This window comes from Somniosus microcephalus, chromosome 26 (genome assembly GCF_052327205.1).
Source record: "Somniosus microcephalus isolate GS21.2 chromosome 26, FLI_Smic_1.0, whole genome shotgun sequence".
NCBI lineage: Eukaryota > Metazoa > Chordata > Chondrichthyes > Squaliformes > Somniosidae > Somniosus > Somniosus microcephalus.
The window spans coordinates 27,699,003-27,725,950 of NC_141012.1; the positions used below are offsets into that span (position 1 = coordinate 27,699,003).

Below are 26,948 nucleotides of genomic sequence, written 5' to 3' on the forward strand. Positions count from 1 at the left end.
AAGTCGCCTTAATGCCTGTTTTTGCATAGCTGTTAGTGAGCATAAAAATTGCCTTATTGGCTTTAGTTTAGTCTGATCAGTAGTAGGACTTCAAAGTCTTCATCATGCCCTATTCAGTTGAAGCATGATTTGTCTCAGTGCACAGCTGGACTCCTGTCCCTATAAGGTCTGATGCTGCGACCCAGACGCTACGCCGACATTGCCCGCGCAGCCCATGTGCCACGGTCAGCCCTTGCAGTTCATTTGTTGGTGCTCTGGGCACCTCTGACACAATGAACCAGGAGCACCAAGGCTGCATTATTGGGCAATAACAGCCAGTGAAGGACTGCTGCCTGCCTGACATGGGCCAAACACTCTCTGGGTGTGGGGGGGGGCGGTGGCACTGGTCATGGGGTAGGGAGAAAAGGAGGCAATGGGCACTGGGGCACAGATGGTGCAGCTGGGGGGCAGTGGACAGAGGTGCTCAATTATTTTTAAAGGCCATTTCCCCTTCGGTATGCATTTGGAATACAGGCACCCCAGCTGCATTATCACAGAATCACAGAATCCCCACAGTGCAGATAGAGGCCATTTCGGCCCATCGAGCCTGCACCGACTCATATCCCACCCGATCCCCGTAACCCCACGTATATTTAATCCCCCTAACACTAAGGGTCAATTTATCATAGCCAAATCAACCCAACCTGCACATCTTTGGACTGTGGGAGGAAACCGGAGCACCCGGAGGAAACCCACGCAGACACAGGGAGAATGTGCAAACTCCACACAGACAGTCGCCCGAGGCCGGATTTGAACCCGGGTCCCTGGAGCTGTGAGGCAACAGTGCTAACCACTATGCCACCGTGCCCCCACCTGCAATGGGGTGGTTGTCGAATGTAAATGATAATTAAGTGCATAATTAGCCTAGTTCACAACTTGTGGCCTGGCTGCCAGCCCTCTCTGCATTCCCCACCCATTTTGGGGCAAGTTGCTGGCTCAGGCCTCCATTCCTGGCTTTCCAGTCAACAGTCATCATATTATCGGCCCTGATGTTTAAAAAGTAACAATTTTTGCATATTTATCTAGACCTATATGGAATGGTTACACTCTGATTGTCCATCTGTTCAGTCAATATATTCCATTCCCTTATAATACACAAACTGTATTCACATTGCTGTTCCTCTACTATATTGTGCCTCTGTACATTGTGTGGGTACAGTGGACTGCGCCCTCACCTGTTGTGTAAATTTTAAAGGTTTGTTTTAATCCACAAGGTTGCAGGGCTAATAGATTGGGGTGGGACAGGGGCTTTCTGTGTAGGTGCTCAGCGACAAAGCAACAAATCACACAGGATTTGAATCCAATTTAAGCACCCTTCAGTTTCAGACTCACCTCTCAGGCAGCAGAAGTGGCAATCTCTCCCATTAAAAAGCCATAATCTGTATTGCTCTCCACATTGAAATAAAAGACTGTTTTAGAAAGGGGAAAAATTGAAAAGCCTCCCCTAAAGCTAACAAAAAGCAAACAAGCTATGGCACTGTAGTAAACTCCATCTGGGATGTGAGGTCAGTGAACAGACCTACAATGGCCTTTTCTCTATTTGAATGTGCCTCCTCGCCCAGCAGCAGCGATGGAAAGAGGTTGTGTGTGGGAAGTAAAGCAGCTGGGGATTGATTACACAGGGCCATTTATTAATGCATTCTAACATCCAACAGTGGGACATGAAATCCTTTCAGATACGAAGAAGAAAAAACTCACATCATAATGAGAGGATGGGGAGCTGCCAGCTTCTAACAAACTTGTACTTTGAACTGCTGGCTACAGTGCAATAAGTGACTGCCTTTTGTGATGTTATTTGATAATTGACTGCATCCTAACTGGTGGAGTGCAAATTTATTTTTGCTATCTGTGTTAATTATTAAATTATTATTAGTAAAAAAACAGTACCAGCAACATTAATAGGAACAAAAGTTGATAAATCCCAAGGACCGGACGACCTACATCCTAGGGTTTTGTAAGAGGTGGCCATTGGGATAGTGGACGCATTGGTTGTCATTTTCCAAAATTCTATGGATTCTGGAACAGTTCCTGCAGATTGGAGGATAGCAAATGTAACCCCGCTATTTAAGAAAGGAGGGGGAGAGAAAACGGGGAACTACAGACCTGTTAGCCTCACATCAGTGGTTGGGAAAATGCTGGAATCTATTATAAAGGATGCAATAACTGGGCACTTTGAAACTAAGGCCCCGATTTTCGGCTTGTGTGGGAAATGGTCGGGTTTCCCCAAATGTGGGGTTTCTGACACACATAAAAAAGTGTCAGCCAGCTCCATGCAATTTTCCCTCAATTGGCCAATTAATTCCCAGCATGTGGGAAGCCTTGCTAATTGTCCAATTCGAGTCAGAAATCCCCACAGTATGATGTCATCATTCGTGGTGCTTCCAAGGTCCATAGCAAGCACTGCATCCTCTGAAGGCTTCCAAACGAACCATACAGGATGGCAGAGGAGCCTGCAGCAGCTGTGGCCAGTGCCAGACCCGGAGCTTCCTTCAAATTCGACGAGGCTTCACTGCAGGCATTATTGGATGGGGTTAGGGCCCACAGGGAGCTCCTCTTCCCTAGGTCAAGGAGGAAGAGGCCTCCCACTGAGACCAATGCTGCATGGATGCAGGTGTCAGCAGATGCCAACTCGCTGGGAGTCACCAGAAGAACTTTGGCATTATATCTCTAACTCCTTCCTTTACTCCCCCACAGTACCATCCAGAGCCCCCGTCCACACTGTGGAGGACGAAGAGGCTGTGCAGCCAGACTCCTCAGAGGAAGCTCCAACCTCTGAGGGTGCAGCATCAGCAGAAGTAAGCGCACCCAGCACCAGTGCAGACACTCACACCTCGGGGGGACCTTCGGGACATAGAGTAGTGTTGTCACCTGGTGTTTCACAGCTCACAAGTGAGCCTCAGCAGATTCTGGAGACAAGGACAGCAATGGAGAGTCCTCGTCGGAGGGTGCAGGACTCTGCCAGCTCAGCTCAGCTGCGCTGCATGTTGACCCTCTGCCTCTGGGTCCATCCGCAAGAGAAGAGGTGATGGATCTCCATGCACAGATGCAGGAGTCTCTGGCAGGTTTTTTCTCCAGGGTCGCTGCGAGTGTGGAGCGAATGGAGGAGTCCATAGCGACCATGAGCAGAGCCTTTGTGGAATCATTGGCGCATGAACGCATCACCATGGAAAAGTTGGCAACCTCCATGGAGGAGATAACTCGCCAGGGTACGGAAAACATGGTGAGTGCTCATAAGAGAATGACATCTCTTGAGGAGCGTTGGCCATCTATTGAACAGAGAAACCAGACCTTCATGGAAGTCCTTCTGAGTAGGACTGCCAGTGCAGAAACGGGTCCCCATGGCCCCCTAAAGCGCAGCAAGGTGCTCTCAAGCCACTTCAAAGCGCTGGCCCCTTCTGGCCTGTGTAGCTTCAGGTGAGTGAGCAGCAGCCTGGTGCTTCTGTTGCCGATCCTGCTGTTCCTGGTTCTGCTGCTGCCGCCTCTGCTGCTGGAGATCCTCTAATGGCAAGAAGGGAAGGAAAAAAAGGCGTCCCATGCTTCTCGTAGATGCCTCCGCTGAGGAAGCGCTGAGTGAGGGTGACGAGAGGGGCTTCCCAGGAGATCGCATTGGAGAAGTGTGTGAGGCTCCAACCTTCTACAGCTGTGCCTAAGCCTTGAAGAAGTTGCCCCAAACCTGCAACAACAAGGTCCTTCAACATACAAGTGCTGTCCCTTTAAATCGCAGCTTCTCTGATTGACCTGCAGCTGACAGCAAGCAAGCCGGCAAGCTTCACGCCAGGTCTCAGCAGCAGGGTTCCCCGCAGGCGGGTTTGATGTGGGGAAAGCCCCAAAGTTGCAACGGCCCCGGAAAATCTACCTCAACAAGCTGATAATTGCTTATTAGTGCTCCGACGACCAGTCCCGCCAGCGGCGGCCGGGACTGAAGCGGGTCGGAGAGTAACAGCGGTCCGAAAGTCGGATGAGGCGGCAGGGGGGGGGTGGTCCCGACCTGCTTTTTCACCGATTTTCGGCCCCCAGCCGCATGAAAAGCCACCCGACAGCCAGAAAATTGACCCCTAATAGTAAGATTGGGCAGAGTCAACATGGATTTTTGAAAGGGAAATCCTGTTTAACAAACCTATTGGAGTTCTTTGAGGATGTAACTAGCGGAGTAGACAAAGGGGAACCGGTAGATGTGGTATGTTTGGATTTTCAGAAGGCCTTCGATAAGGTCCCACACAAGAGGTTGGTGAACAAAATTATGGCACATGGAATTGGGGGTAATATACTAGCATGGATTGAGAATTGGTTAACAGACAGAAAACAAAGAGTAAGGATAAACGGGTCTTTTTCAGGATGGCAGGCTGTGACTAGTGGGGTACCGCAAGGATCGGTGCTTGGGCCCCAGCTATTCACAATCTATATCAATGATTTGGATGAGGGGACTAAATGTAACATTTCCAAATTTGCTGATAATAGAAAGCTAGGTGGCAGTGTCAGTTGTGAAGAGGATGTGAAGAGGCTTCATGGGGATCTCGACAGGCTCAGTGAGTGGGCGAGAACATGGCAGATGGAATATAATGTGGATAAATGTGAAGTTATCCACTTTAGTAGAAAAAACAGAAAAGCAGAGTATTTCCTAAATGGTGAAAGATTGGGGAATGCAGATGCTCAAAGGGACCTGGGTGTCATTGTACATGAATCACTGAAAGTGAATGTGCAGGTGCAGCAAGCCATTAGGAAGGCAAATGGTATGCTGGCCTTCATTACAAGAGGGTTTGAGTACAGGAGTAAAGAAGTCTTACTCCAATTATATAGGGCCTTGTTGAGGCCACACCTGGAGTACTGTGTACAATTTTGGTCTCCTTACCTAAGGAAGGATATACTTGCCGTAGAGGGAGTGCAACGAAGATTCACGAGATTGATTCCTGGGATGGCGGGACTGTCGTATGAGAAGAGATTGAGTAAACTAGGCCTGTATTCTCTTGAATTCAGAAGAAGGAGGAGATCTCATTGAAGCATACAAAATTATTACAGGGCTTGGTAGGGTGGATGTTGGGAGAATGTTTCCCTTGGCTGGGGAGTTTAGAACCAGGAGCCATAGCCTCAGGGTAAAGGGTAGGCCATTCAGGACTGAGATGAGAAGAAATTTCTTCACACAGAGGGTGGTGAATCTTTGGAATTCTCTACCCCAGAGGGCTGTGGAGGCTCAGTCATTGGGTATATTCAAAACAGAAGTCGATAGATTTCTGACTAGTAAGGGCATCAAGGGATATGGCAATAGGGCCGGTGAATGGAGTTGAGGCAGAAGATCAGCCATGATCTCATTGAATAGCGGAGCAGGCTCGAAGGGCCGAATGTCCTACTCCTGCTCCTATTTTTTATGTTCTTATTAACTGCGAATCACTATTGCGCAAAGGTTGAGGTATTGTAAATGGGATGTTGATTGTCACATCAATAATTTGGCTGTGGCAGTGATCAGCCTCAGCACCAGGTCCTTAGAAATCCACAGAAGATATTGAGCTCCTCGTGGAGGTGGCTCAAGGTATCCTTCGCCCTTCTACATGCTGAAAATGTATAAAATATTTATGCATGTACTCAGATCTGATTATAATCATTAGTCGCTGAATGCAATGTACATTTGAGCAAAATTACTAAAGATCAATTATTTCCTTTCATTCTACATTTCATGGAGCAATCTGTCTTTCAATCAAAACATTATAAATTAATTAAGAATACAAAAATCTAAATGGGATTAGTTCATTTAAAATAATTCAAATAAATATATGAGCTTTTGCTGAAGTTTCATCCTGTAAATTTCTTACACTTCATACTAATTGCCTGCTTGTTCCTGATTGCAACACTTATGATTTCCCTCGGGGCAGGATTCCCATCCAATTAAGACTGTGCATTTTATGGTGCAGAGGTGGTAGAGAGATCCCTTTCTGATGTCTATGCATTAGTACCAGGAAACCATAAGCTATCTGCTCCCAGACCTCCATCCTCATGTGATTTTTATCCTTGATGCATTTTACTTCACAAAATGGAGGTTCTCTTAAGGATAACATCCTCCAACACAAATTCCACACCCTGCTCAGTCAGTCGAGACCTCCTCTGGTTTTTTCCCTCTAGACCCAATTTTGCGATTAACTCCTTCTGCGCTATTGCTGTGCGACAGTTAGAGGGATCATGTTTGGCTACTTAACTGTGTTCATGCCTAATGATTGAACAAGTTAGCATAATAAATTGAGAAGGAGCACATCTGAATATTTGGCTTTAAAGGTTCACTGTACAAAATAACTGCCCAGTTACTGCCAAGAGTGGCTCTACACTAGCTGACCAGAATATAGGGCCTAATATATCTGAAGTACGACTCATTTGGTACCACTGCACCACAACTTCAGTTCAGTCTGAATCATATGCTTCAATCACAATGCCTCACTCTGCACTTGATATCTAACTACTGTTACTGCATTGAAACGTAACTTCTCATTCTCCTTTTGTAAAAAGAAAGCGAAACGCATGTGCTGAAAACCGGCAATTCCGATCTGTCAAGAATCCTCTTGACAAATCATCTGCCTGCCCTGGAGAAGGGCCTCTGCGGGCGGAGAGTTCCACTTTCTGCAGAACCTCCGCCCGCTGAAATCCCTTAAAAATCTTGCACCTGGTAAAATCAGTAAGGCCTGCTTTTACCAGCATAAGAGTTTTTAAAAAGTTTTTTTTTTAAATTTCACTGATTTATAATTGAAAAATACTTTAAAAAAAGGTAAGTTTACTTTTAGCCCCGTAAAAAACTTTAATTTTTTTACATTTTTGTTTAAAATATTTAATTTAATGTAATTTTAACTAATTTTTAAAATGTGATTTAAGAAAAAAATGTATTTAATGTTTTAAAGTGTTTTTGGAGTGATCTCCATTCATACTTTTGACAGGTCTAAGCTGTCAAAAGTATGAAGAGAGATTCCCTTCTCCCATTGGTTCCCCATGGCCCATGTGATCCGAGGAACGCTTGCAAACCGCCTGCGCCCCTGGGATACGCGGGCCCTGCGCATTTCGTAGAGCAGAGGCCCAGGAGCGGAAATGGCCGGACCTCTGGAGCCCTCAGGTAAGGGCGTAGATTTTTTCCAGATCGGAGGCCTCCGCACGCAGGAAGTCTCTGATCGGAAAATACGGCCCACTGTGTTGGTCTTCTACATACACTCCATCTTATTCTACATGTTATGTCATGAAGCCTCTGTGTTACCCTGTGCAGTTCAGCTGACATGTTATCCTGTATCCTGTTATACTGTACATATTGCATGCTTCACTCTATTTGTTACCCTGTGTATATCAGCCTATGTTATACCCAGTTGGTGTTGTGTACTCCAGCCTGTTATATCCTGTGTATCACATGCTTCGCCCAATGTGTTATTCTACAAGTGACACATACTCCAGCCAATATTATTCTACATATAATGTACACAATACTATTCCACATGTAACCAATGTGTTATCCTGTACATACTGCATGCTTCACCCTGTGTGTTATGTATTTATCGCACGATTTACCCTTTGTGTTATTCGACCTATAACACGTACTCCAGCCTGAGTTATCCTGTGTGTATTGCGTGCCTCACCTTATGGGCTGCATTTTACCTTTCGATGTGGCTTGGGGGCGGGATAGCTGCCTTCCGGGTTTCGATCCCGCCCCCAAAGACGTCCGACGCACAGACGCTATTTTGCGTCAATTGGCCTTGTTAAGCCCGCCCTGTGGGCTTGCCAGCCAATTAAGAGAAAGCCGGTGTCAGATGACGTCAGTTGATGACGCGTCATCTGCCGGTTTTCTTAAAGGGGCCCACGCACAATTTTTTTGACAAGTGATTTTTCAGTGTTTGACAGCATTGAGGTGCTGCAAACGCTGACAGTCACTGTACAAAGGTGAGCCCTTACACCCAGGTTCTCCAGTGACTCCCTCCTTAGGCTAGAACAGATGGCAGCTGCAGGTGAGGTTACAGAAGCGATCTGTCACTGGTGAGAGAGGTTCTCCCAATGAGGCGGGACTACACATACAAATCAAAACTTGTTACCTACAGAAAAGTCTAAATACTTTAAAAATGATTTTCCCAACATTTTCTTACCTCTGAAACTCACCAGTGTACCATTGGATCCTTCACACCACTTCTGCAGCTGTCCGCAATGAAGAAACATTACAGTAGACTGTGGTAAACCACTGTTATACCTGTCTGTATGTGTATGTGTCTTCCACTAGGTACAGGTCTGGACATGCCTCGGCTGACTCCGCCCACTATTCCAGGTATATAAGTGACTACCTCCCAGTCCCTTAGTATTCTGGACGGGTCGACCACTCGAGACTAGACCTTCATTCTTTAGTTAATAAAAGCCTGGTTGTTGCTTGCTTAACCTCAGTCTTTTGAGTAATTGATGGCGCATCAATTTTATTAACTAAATTTTTTATAATGGAGAAAATCCTCACACCAGCATGCCTGGACCTGGACAGTCGGGAAGCGGACGCTTCCACCAAGTTTGCTCACTGGCTCATGTGCTTCGAGGCATTCCTGACTGCCTCCACTGCGGTCGTAACGGATGCGAACAAACTGTCTGTCCTGACCTCCAAGGTGAACCACCGAGTGTACTCAGTCATCCGGGACGCGACCTCGTACACAGCCGCCCTCCAGCTCCTCAAGACCCAGTACACGCGCCCTGTGAACGAAGTTTACGCCAGGCACCTCCTGGGGAGTCGCAAGCAACAATCTGGGGAATCGACTGAGGAATACCTCCAAGCACTGTCCGTGCTTGGCCGGGCCTGTGGGTGTAAGGCGGTAACGCCCACTAAGTACACGGAGGAACTGATCCGGGATGCCTTCGTAGCGGGCCACAGGTCCAACTACACCCGACAGCGACTGCTGGAGCAGAGTGACCTCACCCTCGACAAAGCCTCCGAAATCGCACTAATGCTGGACGCAGCCTACCGGGGCATGGATGCCTACTCCTCTGCACCGTGGACGCCGCGGGGAACGACAACCTGGGACACGGTAGGACAGCCCCATAGCACTGTGCCACCCCAGCCACAGCCCAACAACGGCCCAACCACCGCAGCAGTGTCCCAAAGCCAGACAGCAGTATCCCAAGGCCAGAAATGCTACTTCTGTGGCCAGGCCAAACACCCCAGAGCGCGCTGCCCGGCGAAGAACGCGACCTGCTCGGGCTGCGGGAAAAAGGGACACTACGCTAGCGTCTGCAAGGCCAAAGCCACCCCGAACGCCAGCAGCACCGCGTGTGGGCCGTGCGAGCTGCCATCTTGGGCCCCCAACAGCGCCGCGTGTGGGCCGTGCGGGCCGCCATCTTGGGCCTCCCCAGCCATGTGCGAACCACCGCAGCAGCAGCCATCTTGGACGACTCCAGCCACATGGGAATCATGGACGCCGCCATCTTGGACACCAGCCGGGACGCAGCAGGCCGCCAAACCCCCCCCCATCTGATACCCACAGCGACACACCGACCCCTACGCTGGCCTCTGTTACGCTGGACCAAACGAGACCGCACCAACTAGCTCGGTCCAAAATGGACGTTAAGGTAAACGGCCATGCAATAAACTGCCTTTTTGACTCCGGGAGCACAGAGAGCTTCATCCACCCCGACACGGTGCGGCATTGCTCTCTCCCAGTCCTGCCTGCGCACCAGCGGATTTCTATGGCCGCCGAGTCCCAGTCAGCGGACATTGGCGGCTACTGCGTGGTGACACTAGTAGTAGACGGGACTGTGTTCAATAGTTTTAAACTCCTGGTCCTGCCCCAACTTTGCGCTGCCGTTCTACTGGGGTTGGATTTCCAGTACCACCTCAAAAGCGTTACGATGGCGTACGGTGGCCCCCTCCCCCCACTCACAGTCCGCAGCCAGCAGCCTCCAAATTGCCCGCCGCGCACCAGATGCAACCTCTCCACACTCAGAGTCCCACCCCCCCCACTGTTTGCTAACCTCACCCCCGACTGTAAGCCCATCGCCACAAAGAGCAGGCGATACAGTGCCGGGGACAGGGTTTTCATCAAAACCGAAGTGGAGCGGCTCCTGAAGGAGGGGATTATTGAGGGCAGCTCCAGCCCCTGGCGAGCCCAGGTTGTGGTCGTTAAGACCGGCGAGAAACAATGCCTGGTCATCGACTACAGCCAAACAATAAACCGCTACACCCTGCTGGACGCCTACCCACTCCCCCGCATAGCTGACATGGTCAACCAGATCGCGCAGTACCGCGTCTTTTCGACCATTGACCTGAAATCAGCGTACCACCAGCTCCCCATCCGCCCCGAAGACCGCCAGTATACTGCTTTTGAGGCAAACGGATGCCTCTATCACTTCCTTAGGGTTCCCCTTGGCGTTACCAACGGGGTCTCCGTCTTCCAAAGGGAGATGGACCGGATGGTCGATCAAAACGCGCTGCAGGCCACTTTCCCTTACCTAGACAATGTGACCATTTGCGGCCATGACTTGCAGGACCATGACGCAAACCTCGAGAAATTCCTCCGCACCGCCCAACTCCTGAACCTGACATATAACAAGGAGAAGTGCATATTCCGCACAGACCGCCTCGCCATCCTTGGCTGTGTTGTGGAACACGGGGTCATCGGTCCCAACCCGGACCGGATGTGTCCCCTTATGGAACTCCCACTGCCCCACTGCCTAAAAGCTCTGAAGAGGTGCCTAGGGTTTTTTTCCTACTACGCCCAGTGGGTCCCCTACTATGCAGACAAAGCCCGTCCGCTGATCAAATCCACTTCTTTTCCCCTGATGGCAGAGGCCCGCTCGGCCTTCCACCGTATCAAGGAGGACATTGCCAAAGCCACCATGCACGCAGTGGACGAATCCATCCCCTTCCAGGTGGAAAGCGATGCGTCCGACTTCGCTCTGGCCGCCACCCTTAATCAGGCGGGGAGACCTGTGGCATTCTTCTCACGAACCCTCCAGGGCCCGGAGACCAGACACTCCGCGGTCGAGAAGGAGGCCCAGGCTATTGTGGAGGCTGTGCATCATTGGAGGCACTACCTGGCCGGAAAACGATTTACCCTGCTCACTGACCAGCGTTCAGTTGCTTTTATGTTCAACAACAAGCAGAGGGGCAAAATCAAAAATGACAAGATCTTGAGGTGGAGAATCGAACTTTCCACCTACGATTACGAGATCTTGTACCGGCCTGGGAAGCTCAATGAACCCCCAGATGCCCTATCGTGTGGCACCTGTGCCAGCGCGCAGATCGATAGGCTGAGGGCCCTCCACAATGACCTCTGCCACCCGGGGGTCACCAGGTTCTTCCACTTCATCAAGGCCCGCAACCTGCCTTACTCCATTGAGGAGGTCAGGACCATGACCAAGAACTGCCAAGTCTGCGCTGAGTGCAAACCGCACTTTTATAGACCAGACAGAGCCCACCTGATAAAAGCCACTCGCCCTTTCGAACGCCTGAGCGTCGATTTTAAAGGGCCTCTCCCCTCCTCCGACCGCAATGTGTACTTCCTCAACATCATTGACGAGTACTCCCGTTTCCCGTTCGCTATCCCCTGCCCGGACATGACCAGTGCCACGGTCATTAAATGTCTGAACAGCCTCTTCACCCTGTTCGGTTTCCCCAGCTATATCCATAGCGACCGGGGCTCATCGTTTATGAGCGACGAACTCCGCCAGTACCTGCTCGCTAGGGGTATAGCCACAAGCAGGACCACCAGTTACAACCCCCGGGGGAACGGACAGGTGGAAAGAGAGAATGCAACAGTTTGGAAGGCCGCCCTACTAGCCTTAAAGTCTAGGGGCCTTCCGACCTCCCGCTGGCAGGAGGTGCTCCCCGATGCGCTCCACTCGATTCGGTCACTGCTCTGCACTGCCACCAATGCCACCCCTCACGAGAAAATGTTTGTCTTCCCAAGGAAGTCCACATCGGGGACAGCGTTACCGCCATGGCTGACGTCCCCAGGTCCGGTACTACTGAGAAGACACGTGAGGACCAATAAAACGGACCCCCTGGTCGAGAGGGTCGACCTCCTCCACGCCAACCCCCAGTACGCTTACATTGCGTACCCGGACGGGCGGGAGGACACAGTCTCCATACGAGACCTCGCACCCTCGGGGACCGCTGTAACCCACTACCCATTACCACCCCCCCCCCCCAACGACACCCTCGGGGACCGCTGTAACCCACTACCCATTACCACCCCCCCCCCCCAACGACCCGATATCCAACCCCAGCAGCCGGCTCGCCTTGGACCGTCACCCACGAGGACTACACTCCAGTGCCCCAGCCTACACGGGACGCGACACTGGAAGCTCCACCACCCCTGCCGTCGCCATGTCGATCACAGCGGCAGACAAGACCTCCGGAGAGACTCCAATACACAAACTTTTAAATACACTTCACCCCGCCGGACTCATTTTTAAACAAGGGGTGAATGTGGTAAACCACTGTTATACCTGTCTGTATGTGTATGTGTATTCCACTAGGTACAGGTCTGGACATGCCTCGGCTGACTCCTCCCACTATTCCAGGTATATAAGTGACTACCTCCCAGTCCCTTAGTATTCTGGACGGGTCGACCACTCGAGACTAGACCTTCATTCTTTAGTTAATAAAAGCCTGGTTGTTACTCGCTTAACCTCAGTCTTTTGAGTAATTGATGGCGCATCATAGACCCACAGCACACCACACTTACCCTGGCGTGGTGTCCGGATGTCGGGAAGCCCGCAGTAGAACTGTCAAAATTGCAAAAAGCCTCTTAACTGCCTGTTAACAGTTAACAAGCAGTTAAGTGCCTATATTCCTCTTCCCACCGCTAGGTGTCGGGTCCATGCGCAAATCGGGGACCCGACACCCGGAAAGATTGTTCGGAGGCGGGTTGACAGCGGGTTCGGGACCCGCTGTCAATCTTTGCAATTTTGCTACCGGTCCTGCCTCCAAACCCGCCCCCCGAGTGCCGGCAAAATTCCCCCTTATGGGTTAGCCTGTGCATAACACCGACTTCAGCCTTTGCCTTACCAATATTGTTCTCAGTGCTATAGATCATTATGCAGGACCAGTAAATGCTGCAGTAATACCCATGGAATACTGAGGCAGTAACTCACACTTTGAATCACAGATTAGTACCTGCTAGAAATAAGAGCTGTAAAATCATGAAAAATGTAAGAGATTGACTTCGATTTAAATAAAAAAAGCTCCTCAGCCCTGTAAAAGGCTCCTGAGGAATCAACACCAAAATAAAAGCCAGTTCATACAATCTCTTGTATGTTCTTCATTCAATTTAATTTATTAGAGTCTCCAAGACAAACGTAGAAACACTATTTAAATTCCCCAGTAATATAAAATAGTATTTTTTTTCCGTCCATTTACAATGGGTTAATTACATTAAAATGTGCCATGTCCCTCAGCTACTCTCGTATCCGCCTTCTAAACTTTTATAGCGCCTTAATATAAAATATCCATATAATCAATTTAGGGCCCTGAGCAAGTTTATTTTGTCAGCTTTTTTAATGAAAAAAAATGTTGTACTACTTTGATTGGCAATGTTAGGCTCAGAGTAACTTCATTTTCTAATGTGATGGATATATACTCACAGTGGTTAGCTCGTATTAAACAGCCTTTTGTCAAAATATGTCCATATTCTCAAGTGACATGATTTTTCATTCTTTTAATTGATTTTTAATCTCTAAACTGAGACAAGAACACAGAATTGTAGACCTGCTGAGTGGTTCCAGCAATTTTTGTTTTTACTTTAGGTTTCCAGCATCCACAGTATTTTGCTTTTGTTATTGTAGAAATGGTACTTGAAGAGGGGGGGGGGGGCGGTGAGGAGGATGGGGGTGGGGGGCAAGGGGGATGGAGAGGGGGCGAGGGGGAGCGGAGAGGGGGTGAGGCGGCGAAGGGTGAGGGTGAATGGGGGTGAGGGAGCGGGAGTGAGGGGGAGCAGAGAGGGGGCGGAGGCGATGGGTGTGGGAGCAGGGCAGTGAGGGAAGGGGTGAGGGTGTGGTGTGAGGGAGAAGGGGGCGAGGGGGTTGGAGCAGGGGAACGAGGGGAGGGATGAGGGTGCGGGGGTGAGGGTGTGGGCGCGAGGGGGAGGGAGCGGAGAGCAGGGAGGGGGGTGGGGGCAGGGGGTGAGGGGAAGGGTGAGGGTGTGGGGTGAGGGGGTGGGTGCAGGGGGCGAGGGGAGGGGTGAGGGGAGAGGGGGCGAGGGGGATGGGGACAGTGGGACGAGGGGAGGGGTGAGGGTGAGGGGGCGAGGGGGATGGGGACAGTGGGGCGAGGGGAGGGGTGAGGGTGCGAGGGTGAGGGGGGAAGGGGGCGAGGGGGGTGGGGGCAGTGGGGCGAGGGGAGGGGTGAGGGTACGGGCATGAGGGGGGAGGGCGGAAGAAACCACAAACTTGTAACTTTGCACTTTGAATCTCCTGTTCTACTTGTGGTTGGGGAGGGTGGATTATACTGTGGTCCTGTCTGTGCATCTATCTGTCTGCGAGTTCAGATGCATGGTCTCAGTTCCAAAAGCAGCTGATCTGAGCTGGTGTTATCAAAGAATACACCACAGAAGAAGGCCATTCAGCCCATCGTGTCTGTGCCGGCTCTTTGAAAGAGCTCTCCAATTGGTAGCACACAGAAAACCCATGGAGGAGAGGAGGATATTATGCATTAGATGGCTGTGCACAGGAGAGGCGCTAGCCTGTCTTAGCCTTTCAGTAAAAGCAGTTAACACTATATTATGTAATTAATTCCTTTAAAAGATCTAGATTAATACTAACGTAAGAAGAGGACTGAAGGATACATGATCCAGATTTCCTCAGAACATAATGAGACCTAATATCTGTGGTCACTCCTGCTATAATTGCAGCAGAAGGAATCATAGAATCATAGAATATTACAGCACAGAAGGCGGCCATTCGGCCCATCGAGTTTGCGCCGGCTCTTTCAAACAGCAATTCAGTTAGTCCTATCTCCCACACTTTCCCATGTCCCTGCAATTTTTTTCTTCTTCAAGTATTTATCCAATTCCCTTTTGAAGGTTACTATTGAATCTGTATCCACCACCCTATCAGGCAGCGCATTCCAAATCCTAACCACTCGTTGCGTAGAAAAGTTTTTCCTCATGTCGCCTCTGGTTCTTTTGCCAATCACCTTAAATCTGTGCCCTCTCGTTATCAACTCTTCGGCCATTGGGAACAGTTTCTCTTTATTTACTCTATCTAAACCCTTCATGATTTTAAACACCTCTATCAAATCTCCTCTTAACCTTCTCTGCTCCAAGGAGAACAACGCCAGCTTCTCTAGTCTATCCACGTAACTGTAATCCCTCATCCCTGGAACCATTCTAGTAAATCTCTTCTGTACTCTCTCCAAAGCTTTCACGTCCTTCCTAAAGTGTGGTGCCCAGAATTGGACACAATACTCCAGCTGGGGCCAAACTAGTGTTTTATATAGGTTTGGCATAACTTCCTGGCTTTGGTACTCTATGCCTCTATTTATAAAACCCAGGATCCCATACGCTTTATTAACTGTTTTGTTAACCTGTCCTACCACCTTCAAAGTACACGAGGGCCACAAATTAAGTCGGGACCTTCCTCAGCAGTTTCTGTGTGGTCTTCTAAAGGGTGGAATCTTCACCCCCGCCCGCCCCCACCCCCCCCCAAACAAGGCCAACAGCGTAGGAGGGAGTGTGGCTAGGCATAGTAACTCTTGGGCCAGGCGTTCCCGGCCTGGCAGGATATCAGTGAAACGAGGTGTACAGGCATGGCTGTTGGTTCAAAGAGGCCCACCATGGGAGTCCAAGCCTGGATGAAGACCTGGACTCCTTGAAGATCCTAAAAATTCAAAGGGAGCCGAAGCAAAGGCAGTTTCTGAGGGGAGGCGACTTTTAGGCCCACAGGTTTTAAGGCCCAGTGTTTCCTGCATTGTTGGGACAGTCATCTGTGAAGTTTAACTAGTTAGTGTGCATAGTATGGTTTATAAAGTTGGATTAAATTGCTCGAGTTTTGATTATCTTTAGGGCTCATGGAGACATCTCAATAAATTTTATCTTTATGGAGGCCACGTGTAATTGGTTATCGTCTCAGGAGACTGATTGTGCCTGAATTATTCACTGATTCGGGAAATAGCATATGACCTGCAGATGGAGTGGGCTCAACGACTGAATGGCTTTTTCTCGTGTATACTTCAGCTTCATTCTCTGCACAGGAGACACAGAGAAGAGGCAGACACTAAACTCTCACTTGGGTGATAATGCCACCCAAGTGGCAATTGTGAACCTATCACATCGGAACGTGGAAGTCAGCCCCTCAAGCCTGTTCCTTACCGAACAAAAATCTCTCGATCTGAGTTTTGAAAATTCCACATGGGCGAGAGAATTCCTGATATCCACAACCCTTTGAGTGAGAAAGTGCTTCCTGATTTCACTCCTAACTAGCCTAGCTCTAACTTTAAGGTTATGCCCCCTGTTCTGGATTCCCCCACCAGAGGAAATCGTTTCTCCATATCTACCCCACCAATCCCTTGATCATTTTAAACAGCTCAGGTAGATCACCCCTCAAACTTCTGAGCTCCAAGGAGTATAAACCAAGTTTATACAAACTGTCCTCAGAATTGAACCCTTTCAGCCCTGGTATCATTCTGGTCAATCTACGCTGTATCCCCTCCAAGGCCAATATATCTCTTCTGAGATGTGGTGACCAAAACTGAAGGCAGTACTCCAGATGGGTTCTCACTAAGACTCAATAACGGAAGCATCATTTCTTCATTTTTATATTCCAAACCCTTTGAGATAAAGGAAGACATTCCAATTAGCCTTTTTGATTGCTTTTTGTACCTGTCCACTAGCTTTTAGAGATTTGAGCACATGGACATCTAAATTCCTTTGCTGCTCCACATCTCCTAGTCGCTCACTATTAGGAAGATGTTCCAATTTGTCTTTCTTGGATGAAAAGTAGATTATCTCACACTTCCCCACATTGAACTCCATCTGCCCTAGTTTTGCCCAGTCATTTAATCTGTGTATATCCCTTGGGAACTTCCTGCTTCCATCTTTTTTTTTGTCACTTATTCTCGAGATATGGATGTCGCTAGCAAGGCTGGCATTCATTGCCCATCCTTAGTTGCCCTGATTTGATACTTGCTAGACCACTTCAGAGGGCAGTTATGAGTCAACCACATTGGTGTGGGACTGGCGTCACATATAGACTAGACCTGGTAAGGCTGGCAGGTTTCCTTCCCTGGTGAATCAGTTGGGTTTTTATGACAATCCGATAGCTTTGTGGTCACTTTTTTTTTTAAACTGATGCCAGCTTTTTATTTCCAGATTTTTTTTAAACTGATTTCAAATTCTCAAACTGCCATGTTGAGATTTGAATTTGCATTCTCTGGATTATTGTTCGGGCCCCTGGATTACTAATCCAGTAACATAACTATTTATATCCCATCTACACAACTTATTGTGCATCCCAACTGAGTGTCATCTGCAAACTTGGCTATACAGCCCTCTATTTCTTCATCCAAGTCATTTAATATATATGGTAAAAAGTTGAGGGCCCAATACAAATCCTTGAGGAACACCACTAATTACATTCCACCAATCAAAGAATGTGTCCTTTATCCTTATTCTTTGTCACGTACCTCCCAACCAACCCATCTCACAAGGTTACCTCTGTGTGCTTTCATTTTTGTTATTAATCTCTGATGTGGAACCTTACTAAAAATGACTTCTGAATCAGACATGTACAAAAGAAGTCCTGAGGTGGACTGGTCGGGGGCTTGTCTGTGCGCAGAAGCACTACTTTTGTTGAAATGGGTTTTGTCTCCCTCTCTAAATCCTGGAATTGCCCCAAATGTTGACACTCCCATTCTTTTATATGTGTGTGTGTTCCCACATGTATGTGTCGCTCTACTTATCATGATTTCTGTCTTGGGAATGATTTTTCACAGCCCTTTTGACAGGATATTTTGCTGGAGATCGGGAGTGTTGAAGCTTGCAAAGGTTATGGAGATAGTTTTGTAGCTGGGACTGTTGCTGTTCGGTATCTGGTGATGTGATTAAGACCAGTGACCCTTTTTAATAAACTTACCTTTGGGAGCTGTACAAAGTGGTTTGGTACTGGAGATGTGATGTGTTGTTGACATGGTTTCTTTGAATGAAGGAGACACTTAACAGGTCCTATTTTGATGCTGTAAGACTTCAGGGGAGAAAAATTCGGTATCGCCCATTTTGGGGCGCTAATATCGGCCGGGTGCAAAGTTTAGCGCCCGGCGCTAATTATCGCCTCCGACTGCAAAATTTGCCTCTATCACCCCTGGAGGTGATTTAAGCACTAAATCAGGCGCTACACACCTCTTAAGGTGCAAACGTCAGGGAGCGAGGCGCTATCTCAGAACGCTACCGAAGCTCAGGCGATGTCAGTTACCATGGAAGCCAGACACACTGGTGCCATCCAGTTCTTAAAGGGGAGGGGCCATCTTGCTGGCCAGTCACACCCTGCTTATTGCAGCCTTGAATCTCGGCCTGGAGAGACCTCAAAAGCAATTGTGTTGGAAGCACTAATGGATAGGCCCATGGAAAGAGCTCGGCGCTTAGGAACCTCAAAAGTGGTGCTGAGGGCCAAAACTCCTTAGGACAGCGTTAAAACCAAAATTTTGCCGACATGAAAAAGCAGGAAGCGCCCACCTTTAAATAGCGCTCCCCCAGCCCTTCCCGACTTGAAAACGTTCCCCTCTACCCATCATTCCTAGCGGCAGGCACTAAGGCAGAAGGCGCGACTCAATATCCGGTCCGGGGCGTTGCACGCTTGACTGTCGTTACGATCTGTGGGCGCAGGAGATCATGGTGATAGTGTTTAGCGCCGCTGCAAAATGACTGGTCAATTTCGCGAGCGCCGCTAAAATCACCGCACTCGAGCGCTAAGTTCCTAGCGCCCCATTAGTGCCCCCCGGAAGCGCTAACGGGAGGCTCTAACCAACTGAATTTTTCCCCCAGGTACCATATTTAAGATGAGATTTAATCTTCATATGATCAAATGCAGTGTGGAGAAGTTCTACTAATTAGCTGAACTGACAGGTAATTGTAAAGCTCCTTGATCATCAATGATTTATATAAACTCAATATAAATACACTGTGCATGTGGACAATAAAAAACGTAATTCAGTTTCCTAAATTTTGCCCGTTAACAATTGTATATGGAGCAAGATACAATCGGGAACATTTGTCTAGTGGTGGGGTAAAGAAAAACGGATTCAGCTAGCCTGTGAGGATTGGGAGCAGTAACTTTGCTGCCAGGTTACACTGAGAGCTTTGTGCAAATGCATCTGAACTGGCACTGCTGTAAGACCTACTTAAGATAGATCTGCCTTATGCCATTTCAGATTTGGAATTCAAATAATTTCCTAATGGTAAATTGAGTTGGAATTTTGGACCAGCTTAACCCACTTTTCCCATTTATTTGCACTGAAAGACTGCTTACAGTGAGGCTGCAGTTAAAGTAGTTATGGTACGGTGTGAAATGTATTGATAATGCTGGGTAAATCTGTCACATTTAAACAAGTGGCTTTTGCTAACACACGGAAGTAAGTTGGTTAGAGCCTCCCATTAGCGCTTCCGGGAGGCACTAATGGGGCGCTAGGAACTTAGCGTTCGAGTGCAGTTCTACAGAGTACTGCTTCTACAGAGTACTAAACTCGGGAATTTCGTGAGTGAGGGAATTCGGTGAGGCGGCGGGTGGGGCGGGGGTAAGAGGTGCTGCTTGATACATAAACAACTATAAACAACTAGCGTTAAATTAGGACTGTGGGCTAAGTTACAGTAAAGACCTAAAGCATATAACTAAATTTAATAAATTAAACAAGATTATTACCTAAATTAAAAACTATTAATAGACAATTGAGTATTTCAAAACTTGAAAACCTAATTAGTTAAATAAAATACAATACAGATGTCAGGGCAGGTGATGTGCTGCAGCTGTAGCATGTGGGAGCTGGTGGACCCCAGTGTGATCCACAGCAACCACATCTGCAGTAAGTGTCTGCAGCTCGAGGAACTTCGGCTCAGAGTTGGTGAGCTGGAGTCCGAGCTTCGGACACTGCGATACATCAGGGAGGGAGAAAGTTACCTGGACACTTTGTTCCAGGAGGCAGTCACATCCCTTAGGTTAAATACTTCAGATTTGGTCCGTGGTCAGGGACAGGAGGGTGTGACTACGAGTGAGGCAGGTATGGGATCCAGAAGGTAGTATTGGAGGAGCCTCAGCCCTTGCACTTGTCCAACAGGTACGAGGTTCTTGCAGCTTATGTGAACTAGGGACTGCAGGGAGCATGAGCAAACCGACCACAGCACCGTGGTACAGGGAGCCATTCAAGTTGGAGGAGTAAAAAGGAATGTAGTAGTGGTAGGGGACAGTATAGTTAGGGGGATAGGTACTGTTCTCTGCAGCCGAGAGCGTGAGTCCCGAAGGCTATGTTGCCTGCCCGGTGCCAGGGTTAACAACATCTCCTCGGGGCTGGAGAGGATCTTGGAGTGGGAGGGGAAAGATCCAGCTGTCGTGGTCCACGTAGGTACCAACGACATAGGTAGGACTAAGAAAGAGGTTCTGCTGAGGGAGTATGAGTAGCTAGGGGCTAAATTAAAAAGCAGAACCACAAAGGTAATAATCTCTGGATTACTACCTGAGTGACGAGCAAATTGGCATAGGGTCAATAAGATCAGAGAGTTGAATGCGTGGCTCAAGGATTGGTGTGGAAGAAATGGGTTTCAATTCATGGGGCACTGGCACCAGCACTGGGGAAAGAGGGAGCTGTTCCGTTGGGACAGGCTTCACTTGAACCGTGCTGGGACCAGTGGCCTGGCGAATCGAATAACTAGGGCTATAGATAGGGCTTTAAACTAAATAGTGGGGCGGGGGGTGCGGGTGGAGGGTTCCGGTGAGGGGAAACTTAGAAATTTAACGAGAAAGGACAAGGCAATAGTGCAGGGTAGTGATAGCGGTAATGATAACCAGAGTGTGACAGGAAGGGACAGAGTGCACCAACAAATAGGATCAGAGTAGGGAAAAATGGTAATAAGACAAAATTAAAAGCTCTTTATCTGAATGCACGCAGCATTCGTAACAGGATAGATGAATTGACGACACAAATAGAAATAAATGGGTATGATCTGATAGCCACGATAGGGAACTGAATATTCAGGGGTATTCGGCATTTCGGAAGGATAGGCAGAAAGGAAATGGAGGTGGGGTAGCTCTGTTAATAAAGGATGAGATCAGTACAGTAGTGAGAAATGATCTTGGCTCGGAAGATCAAGATGTAGAATTAGTTTGGGTGGAGATAAGAAATAATAAGGGAAAGAGGTCACTGGTGGGAGTAGTCTATAGGTCCCCTAACAGTAGCTACACTGTGGGACATAGTATAAATCAAGAAATAATGGGGGCTTGTAAGAACGGTACTGCAATAATCGTGGGCGATTTTAATCTTCATATAGATTGGACAAATCAAATTGGCAAAGGTAGCCTTCAGGATGAGTTCATAGAGTGTATTCGGGACAGTTTCTCAGAACAATACATTGTGGAACAAACCAGGGAACAGGCTATTTTAGATCTGGTAATGTGTAATGAGATAGGATTAATTAATGGTCTCATAGTAAAGGATCCTCTAGGGAAGAGTGATCATAACAGGATAGAATTTCACATTCAGTTTGAGAGCGAGAAACTTGGGTCTGAAACTAGTGTAAACTTAAATAAAGACAATTACAAGGGTATGAAGACAGAGTTGGCTAAAGTGGACTGGGAAAATAGATTAAAAGGTAAGATGGTAGATAAGCAGTGGCAGATTTTTAAGGAAATATTTCATAATTCTCAACAAAGATATATTCCAGTGAGAAAGAAAGACTATACGAGAAGGATGAACCATCCGTGGCTTACTAAGGAAGTTAAGAATGGTATCAAATTGAAAGAAAAGGCATATAATGTTGCAAAGATTAGTGGTAGACCAGAAGATTGGAAAATTTTTAGAAACTTGCAAAGGATGACTAAAAAAATAATAAAGAGGGAGAAAATAGATTATGAGAGTAAACTAGCAAGAAATATAAAAACGGACAGTAAGAGCTTCTACAAGTATCCTATCGATGCGGCTTGGGGGCAGGACAGCTGCCTTCCGGGTTCCAGTCCCGCCCCCAACGACATCAGACGCACAGACAAGATTTTGCATCAGTTGGCCTTGTTAAACCTGCCCTGCGGGCTTGCCGACCAATTAATAGGAAGCCGGTGTCAGATGATTTCAGTTGATGTTGCGTCATCTGCTGGTTTTCTTAAAGGGGCCACGCACAATTTTCCTTTGACAGCTCATTTCTCAGTGTTTGACAGCATTGAGCTGCTACAAACACTGACAATCACTGTACAAAGGTGAGCCCTTTCACACAGGCTCTCCAGTGACTCCCTCATTAGGCTAGAACAAATGGCAGCTGCAGGTGAGGTTACAGAAGTGATCTGTCACTGGTGAGAGAGGTTCTCCCAATGAGGTGGGCCTACACACAGAATCCAAAACTTGTCACGTACAGAAAAGTGTAAATGCATTAAAAATGATTTTCCCAACATTTTCTTACCTCTGAAACTCACCAGTGTACCATTGGATCCTTCACACCACTTCTGCAGCTGTCATCAATGCAGAAACATTACAGTAGACCCACAGCACGCCACACTTACCCTGCGTGGTGTCCGGATGTCGGGAAGCCCACAGTAGACCTGTCAAAATTGCAAAAAGCCTCTTAACTGCTTGTTAACAACCTGTTAACAAGCAGTTAGGAGCCTATAATCCTCTTCCATCCACTAAGTGTCGGATCCAAAATAACAACAGAAAATGCTGGAAAAACTCAGCAGGCCAGGCAACATCCGTGGAGAGAAATTAGAGTCGACGTTTCGGGTCTAACCCTTTTTCAAACAGTGTCGGGTCCATGTGCAAATCGGGGACCCGACACCTGGGAAGTTTGTTTGGAGGCAGCTTGATAGCAAGTTTCTGACCCGCTGTCAATCTTTGCGATTTTGCCGGATGTCCTGCCTCCAAACCCGCCCCCTGAGCGCCGGCAAAATTCCAGCCAGAGAGTCTGCAAAGGGATTTAAGTGAGTGGGCAAAAACTTGGCAGATGGAGTATAATGTGGGAAAATGTGAGGTTGTCCACTTTGGTAGGAAGAATAGAAAAGCAAAATATTATTTAAATGGAGAGCGACTACAGAATGCTGCGGTACAGAGGGATCTGGGGGTCCTCGTACATGAAACACAAAAAGTTAGCATGCAGGTACAGCAAGTAATTAGGAAGGCAAATTGAATGTTGGCCTTTATTGCAAGGGGGCTGGAGTATAAAAGTAGGGAAGTCTTGCTACAACTGTACAGGGTGTTGTTGAGACCACATCTAGAGTACTGTATACAGTTTTGGTCTCCTTATTTAAGGAAGGATATACTTGTATTGGAGGCAGTTCAGAGAAGGTTCACTAGGTTGATTCCTGGGCTGAAGTGGTTGTCTTATGAGGAAAGGTTGAGCAGGTTGGGCCAATACTCATTAGAGTTTAGAAGAATGAAAGGGGATCTTATTGAAACATATAAGATTCTGAGGGGGCTTGACAGGGTAGATGCTGAGAGGATGTTTCCCCTCGTGGGGGAATCTAGAACTAGGGGGCATAGTTTCAGGATAGGGGGTCGCCCATTTAAGACAGAGATGAGGAGGAATTTCTTCTCTGAGGGTCGTGAATCTTTGGAATTCTCTACCCCAGAGAGCTGTGGAGGCTGAGTCAGTGAATATATTCAAGGCAGAGATAGACAGATATTTGAACTACAGGGGAGTCAAGGGTTATGGGGAATAGGCAGAGAAGTGAAGGTGAGGCCAAGATCAGATCAGCCATGATCTTATTGAATGGCGGAGCAGGCTCGAGGGGCCAAATGGCCGACTCCTGCTCCTATTTCTTATGTTCTTAAGTTTTTATGCTTCTGAATGTGAACCCAGTCCTGTTGGCTGTGCCTCTAAGGATCAATCAGCTAAGTGCCTGCTTGGTGTTATTAATAATGGACAATGACATTTTGCACTTGACAGCTCTGGCACATTAATTGGATGTCCCTTATGCTTGCACTTACTTACTATCCAACACTTTTATCTGAATTGGTACAACAGGTGTTTAGATAAAATCTGTTGGAGATGAAGTTGTTATTGCACTCCAGTGTGATTAGAAATTCATCACACAGTGCAATAATGTCTTGACTGGAGCTTCTCCAGCCTCCCTGACTACTGCTATAAATCTGCTGCTTTCAGATATTTTGTAGCGTACCACCGTATTACTCAGTGTACTGGGTATTACCGTATTACTCAGTGTACTGGGTATTACCGTATTACTCAGTGTACTGGGTATTACCGTATTACTCAGTGTACTGGGTATTACCGTATTACTCAGTGTACTGGGTATTACCGTATTACTCAGTGTACTGGGTATTACCGTATTACTCAGTGTACTGGGTATTACCGTATTACTCAGTGTACTGGGTATTACCGTATTACTCAGTGTACTGGGTATTACCACACTACCTGCTGTGCAGGGTACTACCACAATACATAATGTGTAGGGCACCACCATATGCAGTAGTTACCATTGTATTACGTAATGTGTTGGATGCTACCAGTCTGTATGGTGCTACCATATTACTCAGTGTGCTGGGTGGTACCACATTACAGGGTAGAGGGTAGCGCAATATTCCACAGTGTGCAAGATACTGCTATACTGCTCGTATTGTACGGTACTCCCATATTATCCAATGTACACATATTGCATACCAGTTTAACCCACACAGTGTGGCACAGTACAGTGTACAGTGTGAAATGTATTGACAATGCTGGGTCCCTCCATGTGGCATTTATTGAGCTACGCTTTGCATAAGTGTGTAACGTTTCTGAATATGAGCCCAGTTCTTGTTGGCAGTGCCTCGTACACTTCTAAGGATCAATCAGATAAGTGCAAGACACTTCTATACTCCTTGTTATGTATGTTACTCCCATATTACTCAATGCGCACATATTGCACACATGAAGAAAGTGTTACACAGGATGTGAAGAGTTTCACCCACACCTAGTAATTCTATGCCTTTGCTCTCCTGCCTGCTGGAGGCACACATTGGAAACTTGGGCATACGCTGCACATGATTTTGCGACTCTGAATTTACAATATGTGCTTCCGGCAGCTGAGATGAAATGGAAGGCTATAGAGAAGTAAAGACAGGGATGATCAAAATTCTATGAGACATAATGGTTTATATGTTGCTGGGATTGTGGAAAACAACTGAGAGGTTTGAATGGATCTGTAAGTGTGGAAAGATATACTGAAGAGAAAAGGAACTATTGTTTGGGATTCACTGTCATAATCTGAATCACTTCCATTAGTGGGCATTGGCTTTGGTCATAAATTAACTTGTGTATTGGCCTGAAGAAACTTTTCCTGTTTAGTTTAAAGTTACTAATGAGTATAGGGATAGCTCTTCCTAACTATTACATTATAGCGTATTCTCTGCTTGATGAAGGTGGCACCCGACTGGTGCAATATCATGTGGATCCTAGTAATATGTTGTAGCAACAGCACAGCTGTGACCACACATCTGGATTATGTCAATAAAAGTAGGTGACCACACCAATATGGCCAAAGGGAAATTGTTCTTTCGCTCCCAATAAACATAGATAAATACAATGCAAAAGAATGTTTCTGCACAGTCCAACGCTACATAGACATAGAAACATAGAAGATAGGAGCAGGAGTAGGCCATTCGGCCCCTCGAGCCTGCTCTGCCATTCAATGAGATCATGGCTGATCATCCAAATTCAGTACCCTGTCCCTGCCTTCTCCCCATATCCCTTGATCCCTTTAGCCTTAAGAAATATATCTAACTCCTTCTTGAATATATTTAATGAATTGGCCTCTACTGCCTTCTGTGGTAGAGAATTCTACAGGTTCACCACTCTCTGGGTGAAGAAATTCCTCCTCATCTCTGTCCTAAATGGCTTACCCCTTATCCTTAGACTGTGACCCCTGGTTCTGGACTCTCCCACCATCGGGAACATCCTTCCAGCATCTAGTCTGTCTAGTCCTGTTAGAATTTTATAAGTTTCAATGAGATCCCCTCTCATTCTTCTAAACTCCAGCGAGTATAAGCCCAATCGACCCAATCTCTCCTCATACGTCATTCCTGCCATCCCAGGTATCAGCCTGGTTAATCTTCGCTGCACTCCTTCCATGGCAAGAACACCCTTCCTCAGATAAGGCGACCAAAACTGCACACAATACTCAAGATGTGGTCTCACCAAGGCCCTGTAGAACTGCAGCAAGACATCCTTGTTCCTGTACTCGAACCCTCTCGCTACAAACTCTATATTTGGTCAGAACTGTCGCAGTGTTATTTTAATCACAATGCATGGCTCAGTCAGACAAAGCTCTCCACACATTATTACAGTCTTGCTCATATCCTATTTGATTAGGACTACAACTTATAAGAAGAATGCCAAACAAGTCAACAGTTCCTGCTCTCTGTGCGCTGAGCAGTGCCAGAATAACATTGCAGTGTATTCACCTGCCAAGGAATGATGGCAGGAAATGGGCCTCGCACATCTTTGAAGAGCTGACGTTTGACTGTTTGTTTCTTACAGGTGCCCGCAGTGCAAGGGACGAGCCTCAGTTTGTGACTGCCCGTGCTGGTGACAGCGTGATTCTAGGATGTGATGTGGTGCACCCAGTGACAGGACAGCAACCTCCTTATGTGGTAGAGTGGTTTAAGTTTGGCGTTCCCATCCCAATATTCATCAAATTTGGCTTCTACCCTCCTCATGTGGACCCTGAATATGCAGGTAGGACATAAATACAGTTACCACTTGATAACCTACTCCATGTAGTACATCAGGTATTAAATAAATGGTATG

At 47.4% G+C, this 26,948-nt stretch overlaps 1 protein-coding gene across 1 annotated transcript in view; it reads left to right on the top strand.

Moving 5' to 3' along the window:
* igsf9bb (immunoglobulin superfamily, member 9Bb) overlaps positions 1 to 26,948 on the top strand; it is an 831,812-nt gene that overhangs the window by 199,848 nt on the left and 605,016 nt on the right. The window contains exon 2 of the mRNA XM_085967995.1: positions 26,679 to 26,876. Within this exon, the coding sequence (XP_085824121.1) occupies positions 26,679 to 26,876 (198 nt within the window). The remainder of the gene's footprint in view (positions 1 to 26,678; positions 26,877 to 26,948) is intronic.